We start from the raw sequence: 12,606 nt of genomic DNA, 5'->3' as shown, positions 1-12,606 counted from the left end.
GTCATTGGCAGGGCATAATGCAATAATAACCTCATATTTGGGGATGCAAGCCATATTCAGTCACATTTGACAAGCAACATAAAATAAGAAGAATGCACAGATCACCTACCTTTATGCTCCAAAATGAAATACATGCTGTGTAAGGCAGACTTAATTCTTAGATTTGTTAATCACGGTCATAGCAGAAGAAAAGAAAAGCTGCTTAAAAGATTGTGGTGCTCCAAAATGGATAATCAGATCGCATCAGCCTGTCACTACAGATTCGATGGCATTTTCCTACAGACTTTATCATACAGAACTTTCTGAATTAAAAAAAAAAACTTCTTTGTTTAAAAGTGTTGATATATTCAGTATTTCAAAATTAAGAAAGAAAAGGGAAGTTATGATGGTTATTTTTAATGTATGGGATTTCTGTACAATTTTATACCTATTTTATAACACATTTTAAACTACAGTGTGCAGTGTTTTTGTCTTAATTTACTAGAGAACCAAAGATTCATGCTGTTATGATGATATTTAGCTTCTTATCCAATGAAGGTTTTTTAATCCTTCATAAATAGTAATGAGGTATGAAAGCATTATTACCATTATCTTTTAATTTTGAAAATGCTGGACAGAAGCTATGAGTGTACTTCAGTTGTTAACATGGAAGTATTTTCAGAACATTGGGGGCTTTCCCCAGGAGAAGACTTTTTCAAAGGACAATAGCAAATGAAAATTCCTATGTCCACAGCTGATTTTCTAATTATCTCTTTCTATTAGTTAATATTTTCAAATGTTAAAACTTTCTGCTTTATGCACAGAATTATTCCTTCTTCACTTCTAGCAGATAACTAAAGTATCTGGATCCCATCTAAGAGATACATGATAGGGCAACAAATGGGAGAAGACAATATTGTGAAGCCCCACTGAAAGTGTGCACAAACTCAGTCCTTCCACATAATGATCAATGGTCAAGAGTTGATTCAGAAACTAGACATTAAGAAAATGTCCTTAGGGTCAGATGAGACTCACCATCAAGGAAAGTTCTTAGCTCTTTCCTGAATTACACATACATTGGTGATGAAGGGCTCGGATCTTTTCTTTCTTATCTTCCTCTCCCCATCCCCTTACACTGAACATGGAGCATTATAAATAAAGCAGCAGCAACAGCTAACTCAGTTGCATGCTCTTAACAGAGTTGTGTTTCTCATTCCACCTTCAAGAGTGCCATCACAGCAGTTTTCGTGTTCCCAAATCAGATGAATTGATACCTTGCATTGCTCTGAACAAGAATGCTATTTCTCAAATGTATTTATAGAAGCTTTCTTCTGTAATAAATATTCCAATAATATAAACATAGAGTCATCTATGTTTCATGTAAGCCAACTAAAGTACAGTGGAGCCTTGGTGTCTGGTGAGGTTCCAAGACTCTGTGGATAATAAAATCTGGGGATGCTCAAGTCCTATTAAATACAGTGGCATAGTAAAATGGTGTCCCTTATACAAAATGGAAAAGTCAAGGTTTGCTTTTGGGAATATATATATATATATATAGCGCTGTGGGTGCTTGAATCTGGATAAAGAATCTGTGGATACAGAGGGCCGACTGTACACATGTTGCTTGCTGTTTCCCTGGTCTTCAAAAAAATGATGCAAGGGACAGTGGTAGATAATATGCTTTGGGTGGAAAAGGTCCCAAGTTCAATCACAGACATGAATTTCTTTTGAAGGGCAACAGAAGACCCTTGTCTAAAATCCTCAAGTCACTACCAGTTGAAATAGTACTGGGCTGAAATAAATTGAAATTTGCCTGATAACAGTGGCAATCAACTTATCTCAGATCCATGGGATGAGTTCCAGTTTGATGGTCTGCAGGTGGCCACCCACCAACAGTCCAAAAATGGTTGACATTTTTATGTAATGAAGAGATTACCATACCTCTGTTTTAAATATTATATATTTCTTAAGAGATCTTTTCCATTTAAAATGTATCTGTAGTTTATGGGTATTGTATTCAAATGAATTATCGAATTTTGAACTTCAAGTCTGTGTTTGATACTCTGTTTTAATAACTGGACTTTGTGCCACATGTTTTCAATGCAATAAACTAAAATGGTTAGTTCTGTTTAAAAAGTATAAACATTAAATCACATTTTCTGAAATGGCTGTAATTTTAAGTATATCCTGTGTGAAGAAAGCTGGATATTTTTTTAAATGTTACAGTAGTGTAGTTACAATAGTTCACAGTCCTAAATGTATTTATATAAAAGTTACTCTAATGGAAATTTACTTCTAAGTGTGGTTATGATCTGGATTTAAAAGTTGTATTCCTTTAAAATCGGTAAAATAATTTTTTTTAGTAAATGATTTTAAAGAATGTGGTATAAAATTTAAATGTGGGAAGTTTGGTTGAAACAAGTAATACATACGTCTGGTTTGTCAAGCATAAAATTCTGCTGAAAATGAAACATACTAAACAGAGACATTGGATTGGATCTATGTGACCTTGAGTAACGTTTCTCCTGTTGATTTCACTGGGTCTGTTCTAACTGTGACTACATCTGGATCTCACTGACTACACTACAATGGAAGGAAGAAACTGAATTGCCACAAGACCTAACTTGTATGCTCTAAAGATTTGATAATGTTTGCAGCGTCTGAAAAAAAATGGCAAAAATTAATTGGTTTGGTTTATGTGATTTTTATCCTGTACTTTCTGTATCATTTTACAGGTTTTCTATTTGTTTTTTATCTTGCATGTTGTAATAACATTTAAATAAATGCTCAAAAGTAACTTTTTCAAACAGTGTGTCTGACTTCTCACTAAATACATTTTACAATAATTGTATGTTTTAATCAGTTTAAATCCTGTACATTATTAGTTTCATGTAGTCCCATTAAAATTAGTGTCTGAACCAAGATCCTGATGGATTGGGCTCTCAGTCAGATTACTTTTGTTATGGCTGCAATCCTAACCATATTTACTAGGGGCTATTTCTGATTTTCACTTGTTTATGTATAGTTTGCTGTAATGTGTTACCACTTTGCAAACCCTTCATGTGTTTCAGATTCCCACTCACAGGCCCAAAACAGACCGGCCAAATAAACCATCCCCCCCCCCCCCCCCGGTTTCGAGGTGCAGCATTTAGATGATGCATGTCTCGAATCCAGGCGGAAACTGCACCTAAAGCCGTGCTCCAGGGCTAAAAACCGGACTGAAAAGAAGCTGAATCTTTCTTGGAAAATGTGCACCTTCACTTGTTCATATGAAGGCACCAATTCCAGACCGATTCTAGAGGAATGATCTATCCCCAATTGCTGGGAAAACACCTGATCCTGGGTGGTTTTCATTTGCATTTTGCTGGGTCTTGATATTTGTGTTTTTCAGGACTGGTAGCCAAACTGATAACCAAATCCCAGCAGACAATGATAATTGATTAAACAGATACTAATCCTTAGTTTTTTGTGGGTTTTTGGGCTATGTGGCCATGTTCTAGAAGAGTTTATTCCTGATGTTTTGCCAGCATCTGTGGCTGGCATCTTCAGAGAATGTTGGCATCCAGCTCTCTAGAACATGGCCCCATAGCACAAAAAACTAAGGATGCTGGCCATGAAAGCCTTCGACTTCATATAAGATACTAATCCTCTGCATACCCTCCCACCCTGAAGCCTTGCCATTCAACAGAACAATACACAAATTAATCACTCCTCCCTACAGAGTGTGTGTGTGTATATATACACATATATACACACATACACTACTCTCTTCCATGCCAACATTCTCCGAAGATGCCAGCCACAGATACTGGCGCAACGTCAGGAATAAACACTTCTAGAACAAGGCCTCATCGCCCGAAAAAGCCACAAAAAACTACAGATCCCAGCTGTGAAAGCCTTTGGCTTCATATAGGTGACCAGATGTCCTAATAACTGCAAAAGAGGACAAGGCACCACAAAACGTTGGACGTTCAAGAAAAATGGAGGAAATTGCAAAAGCTAAAAAACATAAGTATTTATTTATTAATTTATTATGGTATGTATACCCCGCCCTTCAGCCCTAAAGGCTCTCAGAGTGGCTTACAGTTATTATTTTAGATGGTTCCCTGCCCTCAGGCTTACAATCTAAAAAGACAGGACACAAAAGGGGAAGGGAATGACGGTGGGGAAGAGGGTGAGGTCCAGTGGTTATTCTCTCCCTCGGAGGCCAAGGCAGATGGACTGGAGGGAGGGCTCTGCTTCTTAAGGATAAGTATAAATTTCTGCTTCTTAGTCATGCTCAAAGTGGAGGACATTTTGGAATTCCTCCTGGACAAAAGGTTGAAATAGAGGAAATGTTCTGGAAAAGGAGGACGCCTGGTCACCTGCATAGAAGTAGCCATTCATCCATCTACCCACAGAAGTGACGCATGAAATAGGAGGGTGACTTATTATATTGTGTGTTTCCACTTGCAGCACAAGCTTCAGTGGCTTGAAAACGAATACATGAGATGTTTAGCCTTCTATGTGTCAGAGAGCCAAAACAAACTACAGTTCCCAGGATTCCCTAGCAGTGAACCAGGGCAGTTAAAGTGGCCTCAAACTGGATTATTTCTGCAATGTGGTTTGGGATGATAAATAAATATTACATATAATAATAATAATATAATTCAAATATATAGTTGTGTTAGTCTGTGGAATCAGTATGCAGAGAGATCTTATAGCACCTTTGAGACTATATATACATTATACATTCATTATATATACATATGATAGAGAGCTTGTAGCATTCTCAGTGTATAGGAGTGGACCCAGTATATTTTTCCTTTATATTTTGTTATCTCTAATATTCTATTATTATTATTTGTGGTATTTATACCCCAGTGAAAGAAAGAAGTTGGCAGCATGAGCTTTCCTAGACTTCAGTCTACTTCTGCACCTGAGGGAAGAAGTAGACAGAAGTCTAGGAATTAAGAAAGCTCCTGCTGCCAACTTCTTTCCTTCAACCTTTGGTCCATTAGATATATTTTTGAGACTTCAACTCCCAGAATTCCTGAACAATGAACATACTGACTGGGACTTCTGGGAACTTAAGTCCAAAACAACATCTGGGGCCCAAAGGGGTTGAGAAACAGTGTTTCGATTAGTGTCAAAGATGCTACAAGGCATAATAATAATAATAATAATAATAATAATAATAATACACAAAATACATAATGCAAGCTTTCCACTGACAAAGGTGTGTGGTAATGATGGGGCTGCTAAAACAAGAGTGCAAAAATAATCCTTCTTGAGACTGCTTTAACTGCCCTGGTTCAGTGCTCAGGGAATTGTGGGAATTGCAGTTTATTGTGGCACCAGAGCTCTCTCTGACAGAGAAGGCTAAATTGTCTCACAAAACTTCCCAGAATTCCTCAGCATTGAGCCTGGGCAGTAAAAAAAATGGTCTCAAACTGGGTTATTTCTGCAGTGTGGACCTCAATGTAATACTGTTATGGGGGGCAGTTAAAGTGGTCTTGACAATATAATCTCCCTGATCGTTTTTATGGGCAAACGACACAGATCAAAAAATAAAAATGGCGCCGAAAGACAAACAGAAAGTTTGCACTCGTGTTTGTCTCTCTAAAATTGAAACGATTTATCTTTTCCCTCTTGGCCGCCCTCCGCCATAGAGACAAAGCTCTAGAGCGGCGCAGTTTTGGGCGCACGCGCAGAGGCAATTTCCTCTTTCGTTCCCTCGCGGCTCAAAGTTGGCGCATGCGCTCTCTCTCTCTCACTTTGCGCGACTGAAGGAGGGGGGCGTGGCGGCGGTGGCAGTGCTTCTGAGTCTGGCATGGCGCTGCCTGGAGCTGCAAGGCTGCTGTGGCGGGAGAGGCTCCCTTGGAGGCCCGCGGTGGCCCTCAGGACTGGGCTGGGCTTCCCTCAGTTGATGGGTAAGAGGCCTGTGTCTGTCTGTCAGTCTGTTGGGGGAGAGACGCATGGAGGGAGATCTTGTAGCACCTCTGAGACTATGTATATATACACACACACACGTATGTATGTATATATACAGTATATAAATGGATATATATATATATATATATATATATATATATGATATAATTATATAATATTATATATATTATGTATATTATATATATATATATATGAATACATATGAATACATATATATATATAATAGTGCTTATGCCATCATTCTCCCTTAGTGCACATCTCCACAAAGCATCTGAAATCCATTGAAGATAGGAAATCCAGGAGTGTCTCTTACAGTTGTGGAAGGAAACAGTCCCATCTTTTCAGTGATTCCATGTTTTCTTCAAGTAAACAAAAAGGGCAAAGAAAAGCCTTGGAAGAAGGGGGGTCTTTGCACTGCTGGCTGTCTCTCAAATGATAAGTCTTCTAGCCCTTCTTAGAACCCTCCCTCCAGAAGTTCCTAGACTGCAAGGTGTTTTTTTACTCAGCTGTTCTTTGCCTGTGAGATCAGTTCATAGAGAACAGGCAGAAGACTCCATTTCTCCTTTCAGCCTGCCTTTGACATAAGACACAGGTTTTCATACGGTTTCCATTTTGGTTTATGCCGTTTAACTTGCTTGTGATAACTGATGAGGCAGACATGCCCACTTTCCACACAGGCTGAGTAAGGGACTCTGGAGGCAGCTGCTGTATTGTAGGTACTGTAGGCGCACACAACTACAGTAGGATCAGCTGGAGAAGAATCCCAGGTTTATTGCATTGTTAACTGTAGGTGTGCGGCTGCAGCTGAATAGTGAAGGTCTGTGTTGCTCAAGCCCTCCTTCACCATCTTCCTGATGTTGGTGCTGCTTAACACTTTGGGCTAGGAAAAGTACCAGGAGGAAAGATGGGCTGGACAGATATAAAGACTTTGTAAAAAGGAGTTTCTTTGCCAGAGGTTTTGTTAACTATAGTCTGATACAGACAGGCCAAAATAAATCTGCTTTGAGTCACTTTGGAGGTATGCTGTTTAAATGTCCTAAGGAGTGGAGTGTGGCTTTGGTGCAGCTTCCAGACTCTTAGGTTGCATGCATCATTGAAACACCATACCTCCAAAGTGACCTGAAGCAGTGTTATTTTGGCCTGCCTGTATAGGGCCTATGTTAGGCCTGTAATGTGTTTCAATAACGTCAGCAATGACAGTCTAAATGACGCAAATGTTTTTTGTTTAGGTCGCAGACAAAAATCATCTCCCAGTTTCCTTAACCGGACCGATCTTCCAAAACTAGCCTATCATAAACTAAAAGGCAAGAATCCTGGAGTTGTCTACCTCGCAGGCCTTTTTTCAAACATGAATGGCGAAAAAGCACTTGCGCTGGAAGACTACTGCAAATCAGTTGGCCATGCTTTTGTAAGGTATGTTTTAGGAGAACACAGTAGTGCTTAATGGGATGCATGTATCTCATTCCTTTATCTTAAACATTCAGTTCTTGGTATTAGTCAGTGATGTTTAATTTTTTATTTAGATATTTATTTGATTTATATTCCACTTCTTTTCCTTATGCAGGACCCAAGTTGACCTAAAGCATTTTTTTAAAAAACAGCTAAAACATTGTTTGCTGTATATACTCAACCATAAGTCGATCTCATGTATAGATCGAGGGCAGGTTTTGGGGCCAAAATTATTAATTTTGCCATGACCCATGGATAAGTTGAGGGTAAAACTTGGAGGCTCCTTCAGTGTGTGTATGTACAGCAAGAGACTCTAATTGAGGCTTTTTGCTTCAGCGTTTGTTTCAACTTTGATTTCAGCCTTCATCAGACAGCAGCGGCCAGGACAGGGACTCTGTTTGTTTGTCTAACAGCAATTAATCACTTAGGACTCTTTCTGTGTTTTCTTTTCCTCTGCTCAAGAGAAAAAGATACTCTCTTCCCACAGCATAGGGAAATCTGAAAAGGTGCTATCACATTACCATACTGACCTGTGAGTAAGTCGACCTGGGATTTTGAGGTCAACGTTTGGGCATAAATTTTTAGACTTATTGAAGGATATACACATTATATAAAAGTTTAAAAAGAATTAAATAACACTATCATTAATAACAAGATTTTAAAAATATAAAAAAACATTGTCTTGCTGTCGACATTTTTCCAAACAGTTTTTATATGATGGCTTCACTGAGTGGAACTTATACAAAGCCATGTCTTCATTTTCATCTTTCTTTAGGTTTGATTACAGAGGCTGTGGAAGTTCAGATGGCAACATTAAAGAAAGTACATTGGGAAAGTGGCGGAAGGATGTTCTTTCAATACTGGATGAACTCACACAAGGACCACAGGTTGATTGTCTTTGATTTTTAAATGTAGCATTTTCTTCTCTAGAGTTGTACTATACCCCTATTTGTGGATAAAAATTCTGGGATATGTCACTACAGCTAGACTGCTAACTGCTTGAAAGAAGCAAACATACTCCTGACGTATGAAAGACTTTGGCAGGAAATGAGTTTATCTGGTTAGTGTGTAGTTGTTGATACTCAACATAAAGTTCTGTAAAATTGCCTTTTAAACAGAGCTTTTTTGAGAACAGAATTTAGGGCACAACTGAAAAGTGTAGATCACCCAAATAAAAAAAGTAGTGGCATTAAATACAGTAAGCTATTCAAGAAATCTAAGTTATTGGGGCAATTGTACATTAAGTAATAATACACTCAGTGGTACCATTTGAGATGGAAGTTACATAACATTGACTGGTTTGGACTATTGTATCTCAAATTAGTAAGCTGAGAGATGACTGAATGTCAGGCTGCTACATGAACAAATGGCCTTCATTCTAGGAAGCCTTCAAATAACTATAGTTTCCCATGTCATTTGCTCTATGAAACTTTCACATAATTTAGGATATAAGCCAAGTAGCTTTATCATATCTCAGCATATTAGACTTATTAAATATTATCTTCTGAATGCAGCTGTTGACTGTGCTTACCAGGTTAGCTGGTGTACTTACGTATTTATACTACAATTGGTTGTCTGTATCCACAGCTTCTCTGTTCACGGATTCAGCCATCCATGGCTTGAAAATATTTAAAATAAAAATAAAATTTGAAATAAATTCTACAAGGAACACCATTTACTATGCCATTGTTTATAATGGAACTTGAGCATCTGTGAATTTTGGTATCCATAGGGGGTCTTGGAACCAAACCCCAGAAGATACCAAGGCTCCATTGTACAGTGCACTCAGGTACTCCCTCGCAGAATTCAGGAAATGTTACACCTATTTTGAAGTATACAGTTCTTAAGTCAAATGTGGGCAATTGTGGGAGGCTTGGAAGGCCACAGTCCTCCACAACATCCCCTGCAAAAAGAAATCAAATGTTTGTGTCCACATACTTTCAAACATCCTTCACGATTGATGGGGCAGCATTTTGTCATCTTTCCCCACCCTGGCCACTTCAGGTCTAGGAAGAGACTTTCGAACAACAGGTAATGATCAGATGTCACTTCCTGTTGTTGAAAGGGTCTCTTCTGGGCCTAAAAGTCACTTGCTGTTTTTAAAACAGGCCTTAAAGGCCATTGTGGGCCAATATAGGGCCAGGGCCTCCTCAGCAATGTGAAACTTCAAAGGCGTTTGTGTTAAAAAAAATAGTGGAAAAATGTGATATTTTTTTTTTAAAACTCCTGTAGAGCCACTTTTGCTCACACAGAAAATGTTTTGGGTGTATTTATGTAACATAAAAGCACTAATACTAGTTTCATGTTAAGATTTTAGTTGGTGCCAGTCTGGGTGGATGGCTGATGCTTCATGCTGCTATTGCTCGTCCAGAAAAGGTGGCAGCATTAGTTGGAATAGCTGTAGCCGCAGACCATTTTGTAGCCACTTTTCAACAGCTTCCTGTAGAGGTAAGAAGGGATGCTGGCTTTCCTGATTAAAAGCACACACTGTGATGTTTTTGTAGTGTGGAACTCCATGTTACAGAGAACTGTTGCTAACCGACTAAATAGCCCATGTCAGCTGGACAAATGAGCAGTATGAAGAACCTTGTTTACTCTTGACATTTCTCAAGAATGGAAGTGGGCAGTTAAGGTGATCACTGTGCACTCTACACTGAATACCATTGAAATTTAGTAGCAGAAGTGACCAAAATGAACAATAAAGGTCATACTGTGAAGTCGAAGGTCATACCGCTTATTTTGAAAGAGACTTGAGCTTCCTGGAGGCTTTCAGGAATATGACTCTACTTTTTTTCCAGTGGTTTTGAGTGGGGTCCTGGGTTTGGAAAAACAGATGAGGGAGACATACAATGCCCATCAAAGCTCCAGACACTTGCAGAAGAAGAATCACTTTCCATTATTAAAGGTATCTTTTGTAAATTTTGAAAGTACTTTCTGTGTTAGTTTAGATAACTACAGTGCACCTGCTTCATATGCAGGCATGCTTTACACGTCTTTCATCATATGCTGAAAGCTGTGTGGAGAGGAAGGAGTGGCGCATCCCATAGGGATGAATAAGGCGTGTGCGCCACTTCACCACCGCTTGCACGAGCCTCATTCATTTAAATGGGGCTCGAGCATATGGGAAGTCTGGAACAGATCCCCCATGTACACAAAGGGCATACTGTAGTTAGAAAGTTGTCATTCAGATAGAACTATATATTGGAGAATGACATTTAGAAAGTTGGGACACTTTCTTTGAGCCTCTTGCAGTAAAAGTATAGGATTTCTGCAGGATTCCATCTCCATATTGTTTGGTTGGATTGGATTTCTCTTGTGATCTATTCCACTATGATTCTATGTCCCTTATCACACAAGGGACTTACCACACGGTAATAGTAGCCCAAATGTTGCCCAAACACTCCAGAAGCATGGAGGTGGGAACGTTCGTCGTACTTCTGAAACGTCACTGAAGCGCTCTCGTTCTTCCGTTGACCAATAGTTCACGGAGAAGGCATTTTTGTTATAACGGAGGGCCCTCTTTCTCCAGAGAGAGAGGCCTGGGGCCGCATGGGCCGAGAAGGAGCCCGCAAAAGCGGCCTGCTGCCTCCACAGGCTCCCCCAGGGCCCTTGCGGCCCCAGGCCTCTCTGTCTGCATTAGGGATATGCCATCCCTAAGCGGTGGTGGCCTTGGCGGCGGCGGCGACAGAACCGGGCTGGGGCCGGTCCTGCCACCAGGCCGGATCCAGCCCGCGGGCCGGGGGTTGCTGACCCCTAATCTAAAAAGATATGACACAAAAGGAGAAGGGAATATGACGAGACTGCTTATACCAGCTATGATCCAGATGTCGGTTATATATGCTCATACATATTACCGCTATTGCTAAGTAGAGATGAATTGAACATATTTAATCAGTGCTTCAAGAGCATATTTGGCTATAATTTTCTCGGCCATGTAAATGCTATTCCTCAACATCTGCCTGCATGATATCTTTCCATCTATGTCTCAGAGTCATACAGTTTACTTTTTTTAATTTTTACATAATCCATGACTTGGTAATGGATCTTACATTTGTTATGTCTGAGGCAGATATCAGCAGGAGACTTCATTCTCTGTACTGATTGGCCAAGTCTGCCTAGTGCATTCATGGCAGCTGCAAAATGGGAACAGGAGACTTAACCTGTGGTTCAGTTCCATAGCAGCTACCCTACAGCAGTTTAGGCTATTTATTTATTATAAGTGCACAATGGTGAGATGTGGATCTTACCATTTGGACAACATTTGGACAGTCTTGTTTTAAACAGAACTTAGGTATCAAGTCCTATCCAGTAATCAGTTTTACAGTCTGTCATTCATTTATCTTCCTAGGTAAAAAAAGAAATAGAAGAAAAGGGTGAATGGAGGCTGCCAACCAAGCACAATGAAGAAGGAGTTTATTCTGTACCATATGAACTCATTCAGGAAGCAGAAAATCACTGTGTTTTGACTAGTCCCCTTCCCATAAAGTGTCCTGTGCGTCTTATTCATGGCTTGAAGGATGAAGATGTCCCATGGCAGATCTCCATGAAAGTTGCTGAACGTGTTGTTGGTGCAGATGTGGATGTTATTCTTCGCAAAGGTGGTGGTCATCGAATGAAGGAAAAGGAGGATATCAAACTTATTGTATACACTGTGGAAGATTTGATTGAGCAGCTGAGCACCTAGCAACAGGAACATAGGGTTATCATGTCTCAGTCAGGAAAAAATTGGTTCAGAGCATGACTCTTCCACTAGAGAGACCTGGAGCTTTACAATTATTTTCTTACCTTTCTAAATTTGTTTGTAGATACAGCTATCTTCTTAATGCTGCATTTGCACAAAAGATAAACTGTGAAGACAAGCTGCTGTTTAATCCTTTTCTGCCCAAAAGAAATCACCATTGACCCTTATGCAATGTGCATTTTACATTTTCATACCCAGGTATATTTGTGCCAATAATTATTGCCTTTTATCTTGTAGTACAGTGTGACTTTTCCATTCTTTTTTACACCTTAAATAAATATGCATTATAATGTTTTTCTGCTTCAGTTGTGAAGTGCAACTTATCATTCCAAGCTCCCTGGAAGTATGTCTGAAAAACGTATGCATCACTTTCAGCACAAATTAATATTGTGTGGGGTGGTTTTTGTTTGTTTGTTTTTTAGAGTTATTTCTGCACCTTTCAGACCAGGCTTACTTTTCAATGTAGTATTTCACCAAAGTAAAAACAACAATTTCATGACTTA

General features: G+C 39.3%; 1 protein-coding gene across 1 annotated transcript; it reads left to right on the top strand.

Moving 5' to 3' along the window:
* Nucleotides 1–5,745: 5,745 nt before the first annotated feature.
* On the top strand, nucleotides 5,746–12,397 carry LOC121917241 (palmitoyl-protein thioesterase ABHD10, mitochondrial-like). The gene is made up of 5 exons (XM_042443003.1): nucleotides 5,746–5,891; nucleotides 7,143–7,326; nucleotides 8,138–8,249; nucleotides 9,673–9,810; nucleotides 11,711–12,397. Exons 1-5 carry the CDS (start codon nucleotides 5,792–5,794, stop codon nucleotides 12,044–12,046), a joined length of 870 nt encoding a protein of 289 aa, XP_042298937.1. The 5' UTR covers nucleotides 5,746–5,791; the 3' UTR covers nucleotides 12,047–12,397.
* Nucleotides 12,398–12,606: the final 209 nt, after the last annotated feature.

The sequence above is a fragment of the Sceloporus undulatus genome, unplaced genomic scaffold (genome assembly GCF_019175285.1).
Source record: "Sceloporus undulatus isolate JIND9_A2432 ecotype Alabama unplaced genomic scaffold, SceUnd_v1.1 scaffold_13, whole genome shotgun sequence".
NCBI classification, from domain to species: domain Eukaryota; kingdom Metazoa; phylum Chordata; class Lepidosauria; order Squamata; family Phrynosomatidae; genus Sceloporus; species Sceloporus undulatus.
Note: the sequence above shows the minus strand (reverse complement) of the source record. Positions and strands in the feature narration are given on the sequence as shown.

Excerpts from the sequence above, each read along its gene's own strand:
- LOC121917241 (XM_042443003.1), top strand. The coding sequence starts at position 5,792 with ATGGCGCTGCCTGGAGCTGCAAGGCTGCTGTGGCGGGAGAGGCTCCCT. Across the intron at positions 7,327-8,137 it reads GTTGGCCATGCTTTTGTAAG|GTTTGATTACAGAGGCTGTG; the intron begins GTATGTTTTAGG and ends ATCTTTCTTTAG. Across the intron at positions 8,250-9,672 it reads AACTCACACAAGGACCACAG|ATTTTAGTTGGTGCCAGTCT; the intron begins GTTGATTGTCTT and ends TTTCATGTTAAG.